Here is a 13,305-nt window from a genome sequence, read left to right as displayed (position 1 = left end):
CTGTGCGTGACCAGGGCAGGCCATGGGGCCCTCGAGCAGCAGAGGAGAGGGACACTGCATACCTTCACCTCCTCCCAGCTCCATCCATCACTGAGGGCGTGGGAGTGCTGGACAAAACGCCGGCAGGCCCGGCGGAAGGTCTCCTCGTCCAGGTGGAGAGCACTCGTCCCCTTTCCCCTCTCTCCTGTCATCTGCAGCGAAGAGAAAGCCAGTCAGTGAAATCCCATTAAAGGGGGGAAGGGAGGGAGGCAGACAGACAGACTGACTGACTGACTGACTGACTGACTCACCCACTGACTCACTCGCTCCAAGTCTTACGCCCCCTCCCACGCACTGAGGCCAACGTTCCAGCATCCACACAGGCAGAGACGCAGACAGCAGCGTAACTAGGACTCCGGGGTCCAGCCTCGTGAGACCCTGCCCCCAGGGTTACCGTAACAACAGATTTCCATGTGACCCACTGTCCCTCTCGTCTCTTCAACCTGACGCGGATTTGTCATTTCGATGAGAGCCCTGACAGGTGGATTCAACTGCTTGAGTTACATTAATGCTGATGTCTTAAGGTTATAGCTGCTTGTTTTGTTCAGCAAACGAGTTATTTATGACCTTTAGACATAAGAAGGCTATTATTGTGGCAATTTCTCTACTTCAGCACAAACATCTGTTAGCCATGTAGAGGGCAGAGGGCTTATTGAATGCTACATAAAATTAACATTTGATATAAAATGGAGGTGTTAATGAACATATGGTTATTCACTTAAACATTAATGGCTGTCTGTCAGTAGTGCTTATTAGTTTAACAACTGATATGCCTTTTTAAAGGGTGAATATAAAACATGGCATTATTTTTTATTTTGGGCTTTTGCAGAACACTTTCCTGTTTCAGCATGACAATTGCCCCGGGCACACAGCGAGGTCCATATAGAAATGGTTTTGACAAGAACGCTGTGGAAGAACTTGACTGGCCAGCACAGAGCCCTAACCCACAGAGCCCTGACCTCAATCCCATCCGACACCTTTGGGATCATATGGAAAGCCAACTGCAAACCCCCATTTGAACTACTTACCTGAAAATGGTAGCACCAGACCACTGTGTTAAGTATACTGCTATCTGGACTCACACACCCTCACATTGGCCACCCTGGCATGATAGACTATTCAGTTCTTTTTAATCAAATGTCCTTTTCTGATCTGATTTCAAAGACCAGGCATGGTACTGATCATTTTGGAGAATCAATTTACTAGGGGAGCAGAGCAGAGAGAGCTTTTATGGGGTGTGTGCACTTCACAGTGATTGGGAGAGATCAGATATGCCCACAGAATGTACGTGTCAATGGCACTATTCCAGTGTTATTTCTTTAAAGAGTCACTGCATGGTATAGATCAATAGGAAGCATAAGAAAGACTGCAGCCTGGATACAATCAGTATTTGTCCTTAACTGTGACTTACAAATAAAGCGTTCTTTTCCTTCACAAAGCAGTTTGGCAAGCTCCGCAATCTCCAGAATTAACTCACTAAAATGTTTGTGAAGTTCTACTTGCTTTTACTTCTAATTCAATGTTAAAAATAAAAGCAGACTGAATGCAGGCTGAGGTCTTTTTAAGTTCCTAATGAGGTGTACCATGGAGTAACTCTGTAAGTTAAGGACAAAAGCTGAGTGAATCCAGACCTGTGTGTGAGAATATAAAAACAACTTTTCTGATTGAAAAAAAAAACAACAAAAAAACACCCGGGTTTGTTCAATTCTTCAGGTCAACCAGCTATGCAGCAATGTTTTTCGGCTGATGAAGTTACATGTCGCTGTTCACCGACAAGATGATGCCATGAGTTTTCATGCAAGTTTTGTTGGGAGCAGTCAGCCGAACTTTAAATGTTAAAGATAAACCAGATGCTTGGCATCGGAAATGTGTCAACCAGATGCGTCTCTGCACATTGTTCACACACCTTATGTAAAATAGCGTAAGTGTTTTCTTCTGCAGACACCCAAAAAAAAACATCTGTCTTGCTTTTTCTTTTTTTAAACAACTGCTTCGGCGCTACAACGATGGAGGCTCTGGCAGATCACCTCAAGCGTGCCCGCAGCGGTACTTCTTTACCAATCTCGGCAACTTGACGAATCCAGTTAAACGAATGAACTGAAACTGAGTCTGGGGTTCAGCCGGAGTTTGTCATTTCGAAAAGCAAACGCCCTCCGCCCGGCCGCCGGGCGCTCACGTCACCGTGCAAGTACCGGCGCTTTCCGTCGGCGAGTTTCACCCTCCCTGTCCCTACTGCCGGCGAACGCCAGCCGCCCGCCTCATACTGAGCTCATCAGTATGCAGGGTGCACGCCCAGGAGCGTAGATCATCAGGAATTTCACCCACTGAAAAACCTGCTCAGAATATAGAAAAGATTTTTTTTTTTTTATATTGTGCCTAATTGTGACAGGAATGTAACTGATTGGGTGGCTTAGAGTATGTCTATATGCGTGTGTGTGTGTGTGTGTGTGTGTGTGTGTGCGTATGCATGCATATTTCTGCCACTTGTTCTCATCAGTTCCAAAAGTTTCTGAGCATTCATTACAATGCCAAACCAAGTCTTCAGTGCAACTATGATAATATAATCTGCAAAGAGAGAGCCACCCTGAGTGTAATATTTGACTGCCCCCACGTTGTTTCATTTCACAAAGTACACTGAATTACAAGATTTTGATTCAGCATTACCTCTACAAAAAGGCACGTTAACAATATTTGTAGCTACTAATATGTACAGCACCATAATTAAAGTTATTCTTGATGGAGATTGAATTTAATCACATACTTGTAATGAAAACTAGTACACAGGTGTTTGAAAAACATGCATAAATGAGTACAACATAAAGTTATTCATCAATATGTACAACAATGTGTGTTGTACTCATTGAACCATTTTCTTAAGCAAACACGAGAAATAATATTAACTTTTCCATGCATTTTCTGTGCAAATAAATCTAAGTGAGATGTTGTATTACACATCCATCTGCTACACTTGCCACTTAATGCCTAAAATGAAGTCACACTGAAATGATTTGAACGTGTGCGCGGGAGTAACCACCACACGACCTGCACAGTGACTACGACCTGCTCCTTTCCGCGTGAATAAGACATTGATTACGCTCGGCTGATGCTTTTCCCAATCCGAAGTATTTTCTGGGCGATTCCAGCACGAAAACACTCGAGACTCCCCTCTAATTACGCACTTAATGGATACTTCATTACCAGCTGCAACGACACAATAAAGACACAATACGGGAAATCGCACCTGTCACACTGCCATCCACGAGAGGATTTGATATACAACTCCTCTTCCTCTGCCCCGTTAATCGGTGATTAGGGAGAGAGACAGAAAAGCAAAAGCCGTGCTTATTAAACAGGCTATTAAACCGCGCCGCAATCGTGCTGTCACAGGCTTCTTACGCAATTTGTTCGACGGCTTTAACATCCTCAAACACTTAAAGGATAACAGATTGCGCGCGCAAGTTAATTGTGTCTACAGTAAACTGACGCGATTCCTCAGACTCTAATGGGACTCGAAGGCGCCGGCAGAACGCCGCCAAGATCTGCGCTGTGCTTCTGAAGGTTCGAAATATAACGGAACGTTTGAAAAAGAAAATACAAATACGGCCCTACAGAAATTTCTCAGTCACTTCTAATGGAACAAATTCTCGCGCATTCAGGTTTGGCTTTAGTCAGATTTAGCGATCGGAAAACCGTGCGCAGGCCAAAGCCTCATACATCACACTTTCAAGGTCAATAATTGAACACAGAGGAGCTAATTCTTTCATCAAGATTATGCTTTGATTCAATAGTCCTACTCTCAGAGACAAATGTACGGCCATACTTCTTTGATGGATTCCACAGCTTTGAAACAGTGTACACCACCACCACCACCACCACCACCCCCCCCCCCCCCCCCCCCAACATTACTTCTGTTATTAAATGTTATGAATCTTTTATAGCACAGTTTTATAGTCAGTGTCTGACTCTTGAATAACAGGAACATTTGTTTACAGGACAGTGAGGCTTCCGGTTCCAGTCTCAAGTCGAACGCTCTTGTTGGGCCCTTTGAGGCATATGCAGCAAATGAATGAAAAATATCCAGCTGTATAATTTGATCTGATGAAAAACACCTTTTCAACATACAAAAATGACAAGTTACTCGCACATAGCCTACAAAGCAGCTGTCTATAAGTCATTCATTCAAATATAGGCCTACCATTAAGTATTGATATCAAAATTGAGCCAAGTTACAGGAAACAATATTGGCTATCTTAGCTCACACATAGTTTCAAGTAACTTGGCCCTGTTTTTTAATCTTACCATCTGACAGTGTGCTCAGTCAAACTTTGTGTCACGTCATTTTGCATGTGTACATGATGTTTTGATTGGCTGGTGTAGCTAAATGTCCAATGGGGAGACGTATTGTTTGTGGGCCTGGGGAAATTCCTGCCTGATTACATCATCACAAAAAGAAGAAGGAGGGAAAAACACGAAATCCCGTAAGTTTGGGCCTTTATTGTGCGGACGTGTGACGTTGTGTGTGAATTCTGTCTGTTGACAGGAGGTCAGAGGGTACAGAAATTAACGTTTTAAAGGGATGAGAGTCTGTGGTCATTGTGTTTATTTCAGTAGGAAACCCTGAAAAGTGCCAAACTCTCTGTGCTGTACAGGTATGGGGCATGCTGCCCCACCAAGCTGTAACTTGGCAGGATGGCATACCTGCCATCCCAATACTACATACGGCAATATGACAATATTAAGGGCCACCTGCTTAGCAAAATAATGATGATGATGATGATGATGATGATGATGATGAAGTATAAGAAGAATACAAATGATTATTTTCACAATGCTCCAACCTATCTTGGTATAGTTAAAAGTTCTTCCTGGTGCCTGTCGCGACAACCACTGAATAAATCTGACAAATCTGTGCTAGTTAACATGGGCAGAACCGTTTGTCATTCTCCTCACCGCATATGGAGCGTGTTTCCAGAGGCCTGATGCGGCTGCTGAATCACCCCGTGTCTACCGGGATCCGGACTGACAGGGATCTGGCTTCAATTATCTGGGAGGAAGTGACAGCGCGGCCATGGGCCAAACAGCCGTCTGCTCCGCAGAGCCCGCCCCTCTCTCTCCCCCGCCCCCGCCCTCCCCAACCAGAGGTAGACTCGAAGCGGACAAAACCATGCCTGGGTAGACCTCGGCATTCTAGCCAGAACTGGTGCACGGATAGGTTTAGGAGGAAACAGTGAGACATGTCACACCCAATATTTTCATATGAATTATTCGTTAGACTAGCTAGTATGTTTGTGAGTTTGGTTTTGGTTTTTTTTGGGGCGGGGGCGTGAGGTTGCTATTACGCACCTGGTGGGATAGAGATCATGGACTGGAGCAGGAGAGATTGCAATCCCAAAAGGCACTTATGATTTTGGCCTATAATATTAGGCCTCCACAAAAATATTTTCCAGGACATTTTGGCTATTTTCTCATTTTCCATAACATCAAAAAACTCAGGTTTTCCAGGACGTGTGGGAACCCTCTAAAAGATAAGGTCGGCGTAATTTCATATTTTTCTTACAGTCGATATCCAGGAAAAGACCGAAATCTAGGCTACAATTAAATTATCCTACAAACAAGTTGGCCTATTGTCCGTCTCGCCAACACCAGATATAGCCTAACCAATATCCCCGAAGTTACAGAACTCTATTGTTGTCCAAAAACTATTAAAACAAGTCAAACATACAATAATGTCTCTTCGGTCATCATTACAATGTACTCTTTACCAAAACAACTTTCTGAAGTGAAAATTGTGCTTTTTCTGTTTTATTTTGGGCTTGCCTATTCACTACTGCGTTAAATGTATACAAATGCACAGCATTGACATAGTCTTCTGAAAATAGTCCCCATCGAAATGAACAATTTCCTCCATTTTGAAGTAAATTTTGGAAAACCAAAAATAGCTATGCTTTTTGTGATAATAGGACGCGTTTTCTGAAAATAGAAATATGTCTTTCTGTGCTGTATTCAATTATTCTAGTGCACAATTTTGTGAGTAGCTTTCAGGTTGAGCAGCCCTCAAACCACAGAAGGAGAATAAGGCAGCCAGCAATTTGTGTCTGGAGCAGGAGCGATTTGCGTGTGGATCGGAGTGCACAAACGGCATGAGAAAAATCCGTTTGAAATAATCAAAAACTTAAAAAAGGAATCTCACAAACTTTCATCACTGAATGCACTGGAAATGCAGATTCAACACTTCACAAGCCAAAAAAAACAGATGCACAATTTGGAAACAAATTTTTGGTTTTCATATACAACGTATGAGGAATTTGTGCAAAAGGGAAAATATGCATTCACAAATATGTATGCATTTCCACAAATAAATGCACATTCATTTAAATGACAATTTACAATACACAAGTTTAGAGATATTGGTTTGTGGATAGAGAAACACATTTGTCACTCTTATTTATGTATCATGTCAATAATATTGAGACTAATAACTCGTAGAAAACTCCTCAAGGTCGCAATGACCTAGAGAGGAGGGGGTCAGTCCCATTTACCCCCTTGACACAGTGGAGCCAGAACCCCGCTGGTGTGAACAGGACTTGCCATGGTAAAGCTTGACTGCGTCTCCATCTCTGCAATAAGATCTGTGGCCCATGACATGAAGTTGAATGATGGGGGGGCTCACCAGTCAACTGCAAAGCTCATAACCTTACAGGACTAGAAGTCCAGTTATGTCGGCACTCTGATATGGCATAAGTATGGCCAAACTCCAGGGATGTGCTTTCCTAATAAGTGGATGGTCAGTTACTTATTCTAATGAGACATGATCTTGTGTAGATGGGGCTTCAACTGGAGGAACGAAGAACGCTTGGAACCACATTTAACAGGGTTGCTTCAGAGCACGTAATAGCCTATGTGCTTGTTTTATCACCTTTTCCCATTCAGGATGGCATGGACACTTCAGACTGAATGTGTAAATAACAGCAATTATTAATAAACAAAAAAACAACTTTAAACTTTAATACATGGAACTGGGAAATGAAAGAAACGGGAACTCCTTTTAATGCGCTCCTTTTAGTACTACTTCAAAGAGAGCTAGCTACTTGCACTCTCTCATTGCGCTGGAGTTACTGGATCAGACAGGAAAGTATCTTGCGTAAGACGCCGAATAGCCGTGAGGAGCAGGGGGCAGCGCTGAACTACTGAGACGGGCACAGCTTCAGTCTGCCTCTTGTCTCGGGCCATTATGCAGAACAGGCCTCACCCACTGCGCTGCATGCTAATGCAGCAGGGAGGCGCATTTAGCTGACAGTTTATTCTGCCGCGGCGCTCCACCGAAGGAGGCAGGCGTTTGTTTCTTCATGCTGCGATAGGAAATTCTAAATAGTTATAGATAAGCATCGCGGTCTTTCATTTGCTTTGCCCCTTTCTCTTTAATTTGATTATACACACAAGCGCATGCACGCACGCACGCACGCCAGCATGCACACACAGGGCTGCTGGGTCAAATTCCTTGGCCTGGGGCCAAAATTACATTATTCACTGTCCTGGCCAATAATATTTGTCACAAGTTCATAGACCACTGGGACACCCACCCCCCTCCCCCCAGCACGCCCTCCCTTTGCCTCCAGAGCCAAGGACAACATACCCAGTTGTGTCCCCCCTAAAGGTGGCCCTGCACACACTTTAAACTTTACATTTCTAAATTTTAATATTTAACTAATTCAGAAGGGCTACTTTCACAACTTCAGTAATTTAGTACTATTAATCTGAATCTTTAAAAGGTATATGACAAATTCATCCACATCTACACTACCAAGGAATCCATGGGGGTGGTAGTCCAGTATGAGGAACTCCAGTAGTTACAGAAGCCACAAGGCATCAAGCTTCCTTAACAAGCATTTATTGCTTCAAGGGACAGATCAGCTTTTTACCAAACCATCACACACAAGGGATTGCATTTATATCATTTAGGCTATACAGCCCAATGGGAACAAATGTTCTTAAAAAAAGGAAGGAAAACATTTTCTGGCCTCACAGACTTTCAAAAATGATTTGCTCGAACTTGGCATAAAGGTTTATTTAACAAAGTTCTTGAAATTAATAGCGAGGATTAAATCCTGTGTACACAGGGACTAGCCTCTTACGATCAGTGTACACAGAAACCAGCCTCATTGAAAAAATAAAACTGTGTACATAGGGACCAGCCTCTATGACAAAATAAGAACTGGGTACTTAGCAACCACCCTCTATGAACCGTATACAGAAACAAGCCTCTATGACATAGCCTAATTAGAGCTGCATTCAGAGACCAGACGACGATGACATAATAATTATTACATAGGAATTATGCAAGTGTGGAATCACCATCTTTTCTTCGCTCACGAACATAGCCAGAAACTTATCTCTGCACCAAACTCTAATCAATCCTCATATGAATAAGTAACCACAATGTAACAATAAACAGGGTTCATACACTTTTTCACCAATGATTTTCAATGACTTTTCCATGACTTCTCCACAACCTTTAACTGAATTTCCATGAACAAAACAAATGACTTTATCTCAGCGGGATGATTTAAAATTATTTATTGTAACACTAAGTAAAATTAGGTCTGCATCTGAAACATATGGTGCCTCTCTAAAACAAATAAACACCAGATAGACACACTTAGATACATTCTCTCATATTTTAATTCGAATAGTTTAACATTTTTGTCAATGTCTCAAACAAGGCTCGAAATTGCTCCCGAAATTTAATCTGTGCGACCTTGAAATATAATTGGGAGCATTTGTGCGAGTGCAAACAATTGTTCTGGTGCGACCTTCCAGTCGAACGTCTCTTTCTCTGTACATTCACTAGTTAGTACACTCAGTATGTGCCTTGTGAGCTGACGGTGACCCTTCTAACCAATCGTGAGCTTGACATTCTTACCTTTAATGCTGATTTTAAATAGGTTAATATTAGCCTTCAATCACTCCCTTTCGCTGCACTCCACTGTCACGCGACACAGAGAGCTAACGCGTTAACTAATGTTACCTGAAGACAAAAGTTTATGTTAAATTTATTAGCGTTATCGAAAGCTGAAAAGTTGAAGCGGACGTTTTGTGTAGCGACCCGTTTGAAACAGCTAATTTCTCCTATGCAGTTTACTGGCGGTTGATTTAATTAGCGGTATTAATGTGACGAGAAGCGCTTTGTCGTTTGAATGCATAACATGCAATTTCTTGAAGAGTCGACACATTTTAGGCGTGACAGTTTAACTGTTACTTGTAAACCGTACTGTTATATTGTCGTTTTTTATCAATAAAAAAATCTATTGTATATATTGTTGGTGCTCCTTACATTTCGGTGGGTGCTCCTAAGTTTTTGAATTGGGAGCACCAGTGCTACCAAGTAAAAAAGTTAATTTCGAGCCCTGATATATTATTGAAGCTGCACTCCCCTGGCATATTGTCGGCACAGTAGGGCCTACGTTTACTAACTGCTACATCAGCAGAGGCGTGCCTGTAAACAGACTGAGCAGGACCGAATTAACTTCTCACACCACCAGAATACCGCGAAGGTTACGAGCCAATTTACGTTTTATTGGCCTACTATACATACTATTTTTATGATTGGATTAATTAGTAATTATATTCGATGCAACTTTAGCTATATTTCCATTACTTTTCCAAAACTTTTCAAAAAATATTATTTTACATAACTTTTCCAGGGCCTGGAATTTGCATTTTAAATTTCAATGACTTTTCCAGGTTTTTCATGACCGTACGAACCCTGAATAAAGCTATATTAGAAAACCATGTTGTTCAATAAACATGTACCAAGATATAGTGCAGCATGCTACTCAAAAGAGAACAATAGTTCAAAGAATACATCGAATGTCCATTTATATTTAGGCCTACATGTAGGCAACCTCTGGGTCCATTTTCTACCCAAAAAGGCTGTCTGTAGGCTCAATTTAAACACATACAGACTAAGAGCATGTGAAAGATATTTTGAAAACAAAATGATTGTTGCATTAATTCATGCTTCAATAAAACATTTGTTTTACTATTTATATCTCAGACCTAGATCCCCTGTAGCAGAGGCATTTTTGTGCGGTTTGGTGTCTTTAAAGTACAATTGTCGGTTTATATATGCCACATATGACTTTTAACATATATTTATAGATCATTATGCAATGTAACTGGACATAATTCCACGAAAATATCTGAAATATGCACTAATGGTTTACGCAAACAAGCAAACTCTTTACAATGGAATGAATGGGAAATGGTTCGGGATCTGGCAATTCTATGCAAATGCCCAAATTACGTGACAATCCATTAAGCAATTAAGTGGATTCTACTGTACTAACCTACACTGCTGGTACAGGCTGAACTGTGAAATAGAATTCTGAAAAGCCTATAATCTTGTGTTGGCTGCAAGTAGTAGGCCTAACACCAGTGACAAAATATAGATGGTGTAAGCATTCTTTGAGTGAAAGTATAAAAATAATTTAAATAGAGTAAACTGGCATTTGTGTGGATTCATTTAGTTATAAGGTTAATTAATATTGTGCCCAAAGTTTTGAGTGGCAAAACTTAAACACATTTCAAGACATATTACAATTCCAAATATTATTCCTGTAGAATGACCCCTTACAATGTGTAAATCCTTCAGTATAAGCTATATTTCCTCCCAATCCCAGCACTTGCAACAAGTAACCCTTCAATAAATATTTCAATTGATCCAATTCTTTTTATTGTCACACATTTCGTTTTTTATAGCCTACATCTCAATGCATTGTGGTGGCCCCTTGGAAACCCAGAACTTCTAAACGTACCTAAATATAGGGAGACGACACGTCGACTTGACGACGACAGCAAAGCCAGACCGACTGCAGTGGCGGCTGCACAAAGTCACCACCTCTGGCCTATTTTGAGCCAGGAAAAAACCCACAATGTTCTGGATTCTGTGCTTGTTGATTAATCACATTCAAATCATCATTTAGTAGACAAACGGAAATTATTTTTTAATGGACGGCATGTTTCATTAACCAAATAAATAATTTATATTATTCATTTTGTTCTGACCTTTGCATTGCAGCAATGAATAAATGGAAAGTTTATTACATGAAACACTTCATAACCAGAATATGGCAGGTGTCTGGCATTATGGGTAAGGATGTGGATTCAAGCATTTTTCAGGAGTTCTCTGGGTGATATTTCTTGTTCAACTTCAGTATCACTGTCAACAAAGAGTTTTCCTTTTGGAGAAAAAGGGAACTTTAAAGAAGAACATCTGGGGGGGGGGGGGTTCTAAGCTTCTAAAAGCTTTTTTTCCCCCACATACATTTTAACCTGTTTTTCTTTGCACTCAATTTGAAATTCCCAGTAGTTTCAGTCAATTCATGAGTTCCCCTCTAAAGCAGCTGCTCCCAGCCAGTGCTTGCTTGCTCGCTCGCACACTCTCTCTCTCTCTCTCTCTGCAGTCCCACTAGCTGGCCTCCGCAGCTATAGGAATAAGCTGATTGGTCAGAGAACTTGCTAATACCCAAATAGACAGGCTCATCCCCTGACACTCTAACCCTCCCTGCTGTTCTACCAGCCACAATCTGCATGGGCACAGTCTGGATTTCTGGGGCAGGTCACTAAACGTAAAGCCAGTGCTTTAACAGGACAAATCACCCAGAATTCCCTTATTCCCAAAGGTTATGACCAAATTCCTGCCTGTCCAAAATGCTTTAGCTGATATTATTACTAAAAAAAAAGGCAAGTATAAACAACTGTTAGATATGACACCGACTCTCAGATGTAATAGCTTGGGAAACGTGAGAAATAAGTAACTATTTGCACTTATAAAGTTGTCCAATATTTACATTTCAGTTTGGCAGTGCAAATGTCATTGTGCATTGTCCACAGCCAGTAGCTAAGTGCTTCACCACAGAGTAGCTACACACCTACGATAACTAAAATACATCTAGGCCTATTTGAGTAGGGCTAACGAGGGTGGCTGTTGTGTCAGCAATCCCGAAGAATCCACTGTGCATCCTACGCGAGCGTCAACATGGACGAAGAGGGAGAACGAGTGCGAGACTAAACAGATAGCCAACATGTCTGTGTTGTATTCTGATCTGAACCAACGATGCTATCTCGTACGCGCCGCAACATATCGAAACTGTGACGGTTCTGCCTTGTTTTTAGCAAACGTGACCTCAAAACAGCCTGCCTGCCCTCCAGTCAAAGTTCACTGTACTGACGACACCAACCCACTCTCACCTTTTCTAAAAGTAATGTACTGGTACTGGGAGGCTAACAGCTATTTCCTGTCACAAAAGCACGACTAACGTTTTGCATTTGATTCACTTAACAATGCATATTGAGAATATTTTAAAATAATATAAATAGATCCTATACTTTTGACCTATTATAACTAAACTGACTTGATTTCCGAATAAACGTCTAAATACAGAATTAAGCCGTATAAATATACATTGCATTCTGAAATTGACGGGTCCCGTTTGCTAGCGGATGAATCGTGCAAAGCTCCTGGCTAGATTTCGTATTTCCCCAACAAGTAAAGCAACCACACTCGCCTGCATCCCGCTTTAAAGACATTCAGACATCAGTTTAGCCACACAACTTTCATACTGATACAAAATGTTCTGCAAAACTCGTCTCTTACCGGTGAACTTCCGGGATACCAAAAGCGGAGGGGAGATGACGGAACAGCAAATGCTATTCGGTGCAGGCGGTTTCAAGACGCCCTTTCGTGAGGAATAACTGTAGACCACGGAGGTCCCTCCAACACGTCTGCAATGTGCAAGGGAGAAGCGGTTTCATAGAGTGGACCTGACACTTGATTAAAAACTGTTTCCCGTCAAACGGCAGTTATTTTTGGACACTCGCAGACCGTTGCGTGAATAAAAAATAGAAGCGTTCCTCTCAGTTCACCCCGAGTAACTTTTGTAAACAGAAACGAGACACGATGTGTCTCGTCATTGTATATTACCGAGAAGAGGATCAAGAAACAGCTGTTGAAACTAATATTTCTCTGTCCTACTACTTTTGATTGCAATGTGTAGAAAAGTCGAAATCTATTAGGTAGGACGGTAATATTAGCTAACAGTGTACTGGTTGTTCTAATGACATTGTAGCCGACAGAGTATCCATTGTGCCACTGTAGTTAACTCACATTACTAGTATCGAACTTCATTTTATACATTGATTTATGTGTACATTTTAAAGACAACCACGTGAAAACGTGTTGGACTCACCAATCAACTTAAATTGAAT

General features: G+C 41.6%; 1 protein-coding gene across 6 annotated transcripts in view; it reads right to left on the bottom strand.

The window, feature by feature from the left end:
- atg10 (ATG10 autophagy related 10 homolog (S. cerevisiae)) overlaps positions 1-13,092 on the bottom strand; it is a 36,699-nt gene extending 23,607 nt beyond the window's left edge. For 4 of the 6 annotated variants that reach the window (XR_010323774.1, XR_010323775.1, XR_010323776.1 and 1 more), the window contains exons 1-2: positions 12,695-13,064; positions 63-191 (exon numbers count right to left, since the gene is read on the bottom strand). Coding sequence is in view for 3 of the 6 variants with exons in the window: in XM_064296480.1 (XP_064152550.1) it covers positions 63-191 (129 nt within the window). In the remaining 3 variants the exon portion in view is untranslated. Of the gene's footprint in view, positions 1-62; positions 192-12,694 lie in introns of all 6 variants that reach the window. The other 2 variants (XM_064296482.1, XM_064296479.1) reach the window with 2 other exon arrangements.
- Positions 13,093-13,305: the final 213 nt, after the last annotated feature.

Source organism: Anguilla rostrata, chromosome 10 (assembly GCF_018555375.3).
Source record: "Anguilla rostrata isolate EN2019 chromosome 10, ASM1855537v3, whole genome shotgun sequence".
Classification (NCBI taxonomy): domain Eukaryota; kingdom Metazoa; phylum Chordata; class Actinopteri; order Anguilliformes; family Anguillidae; genus Anguilla; species Anguilla rostrata.
The sequence above is the reverse complement of the archived record's forward strand: the minus strand, read 5'-3'. Positions and strand labels throughout refer to the sequence as shown.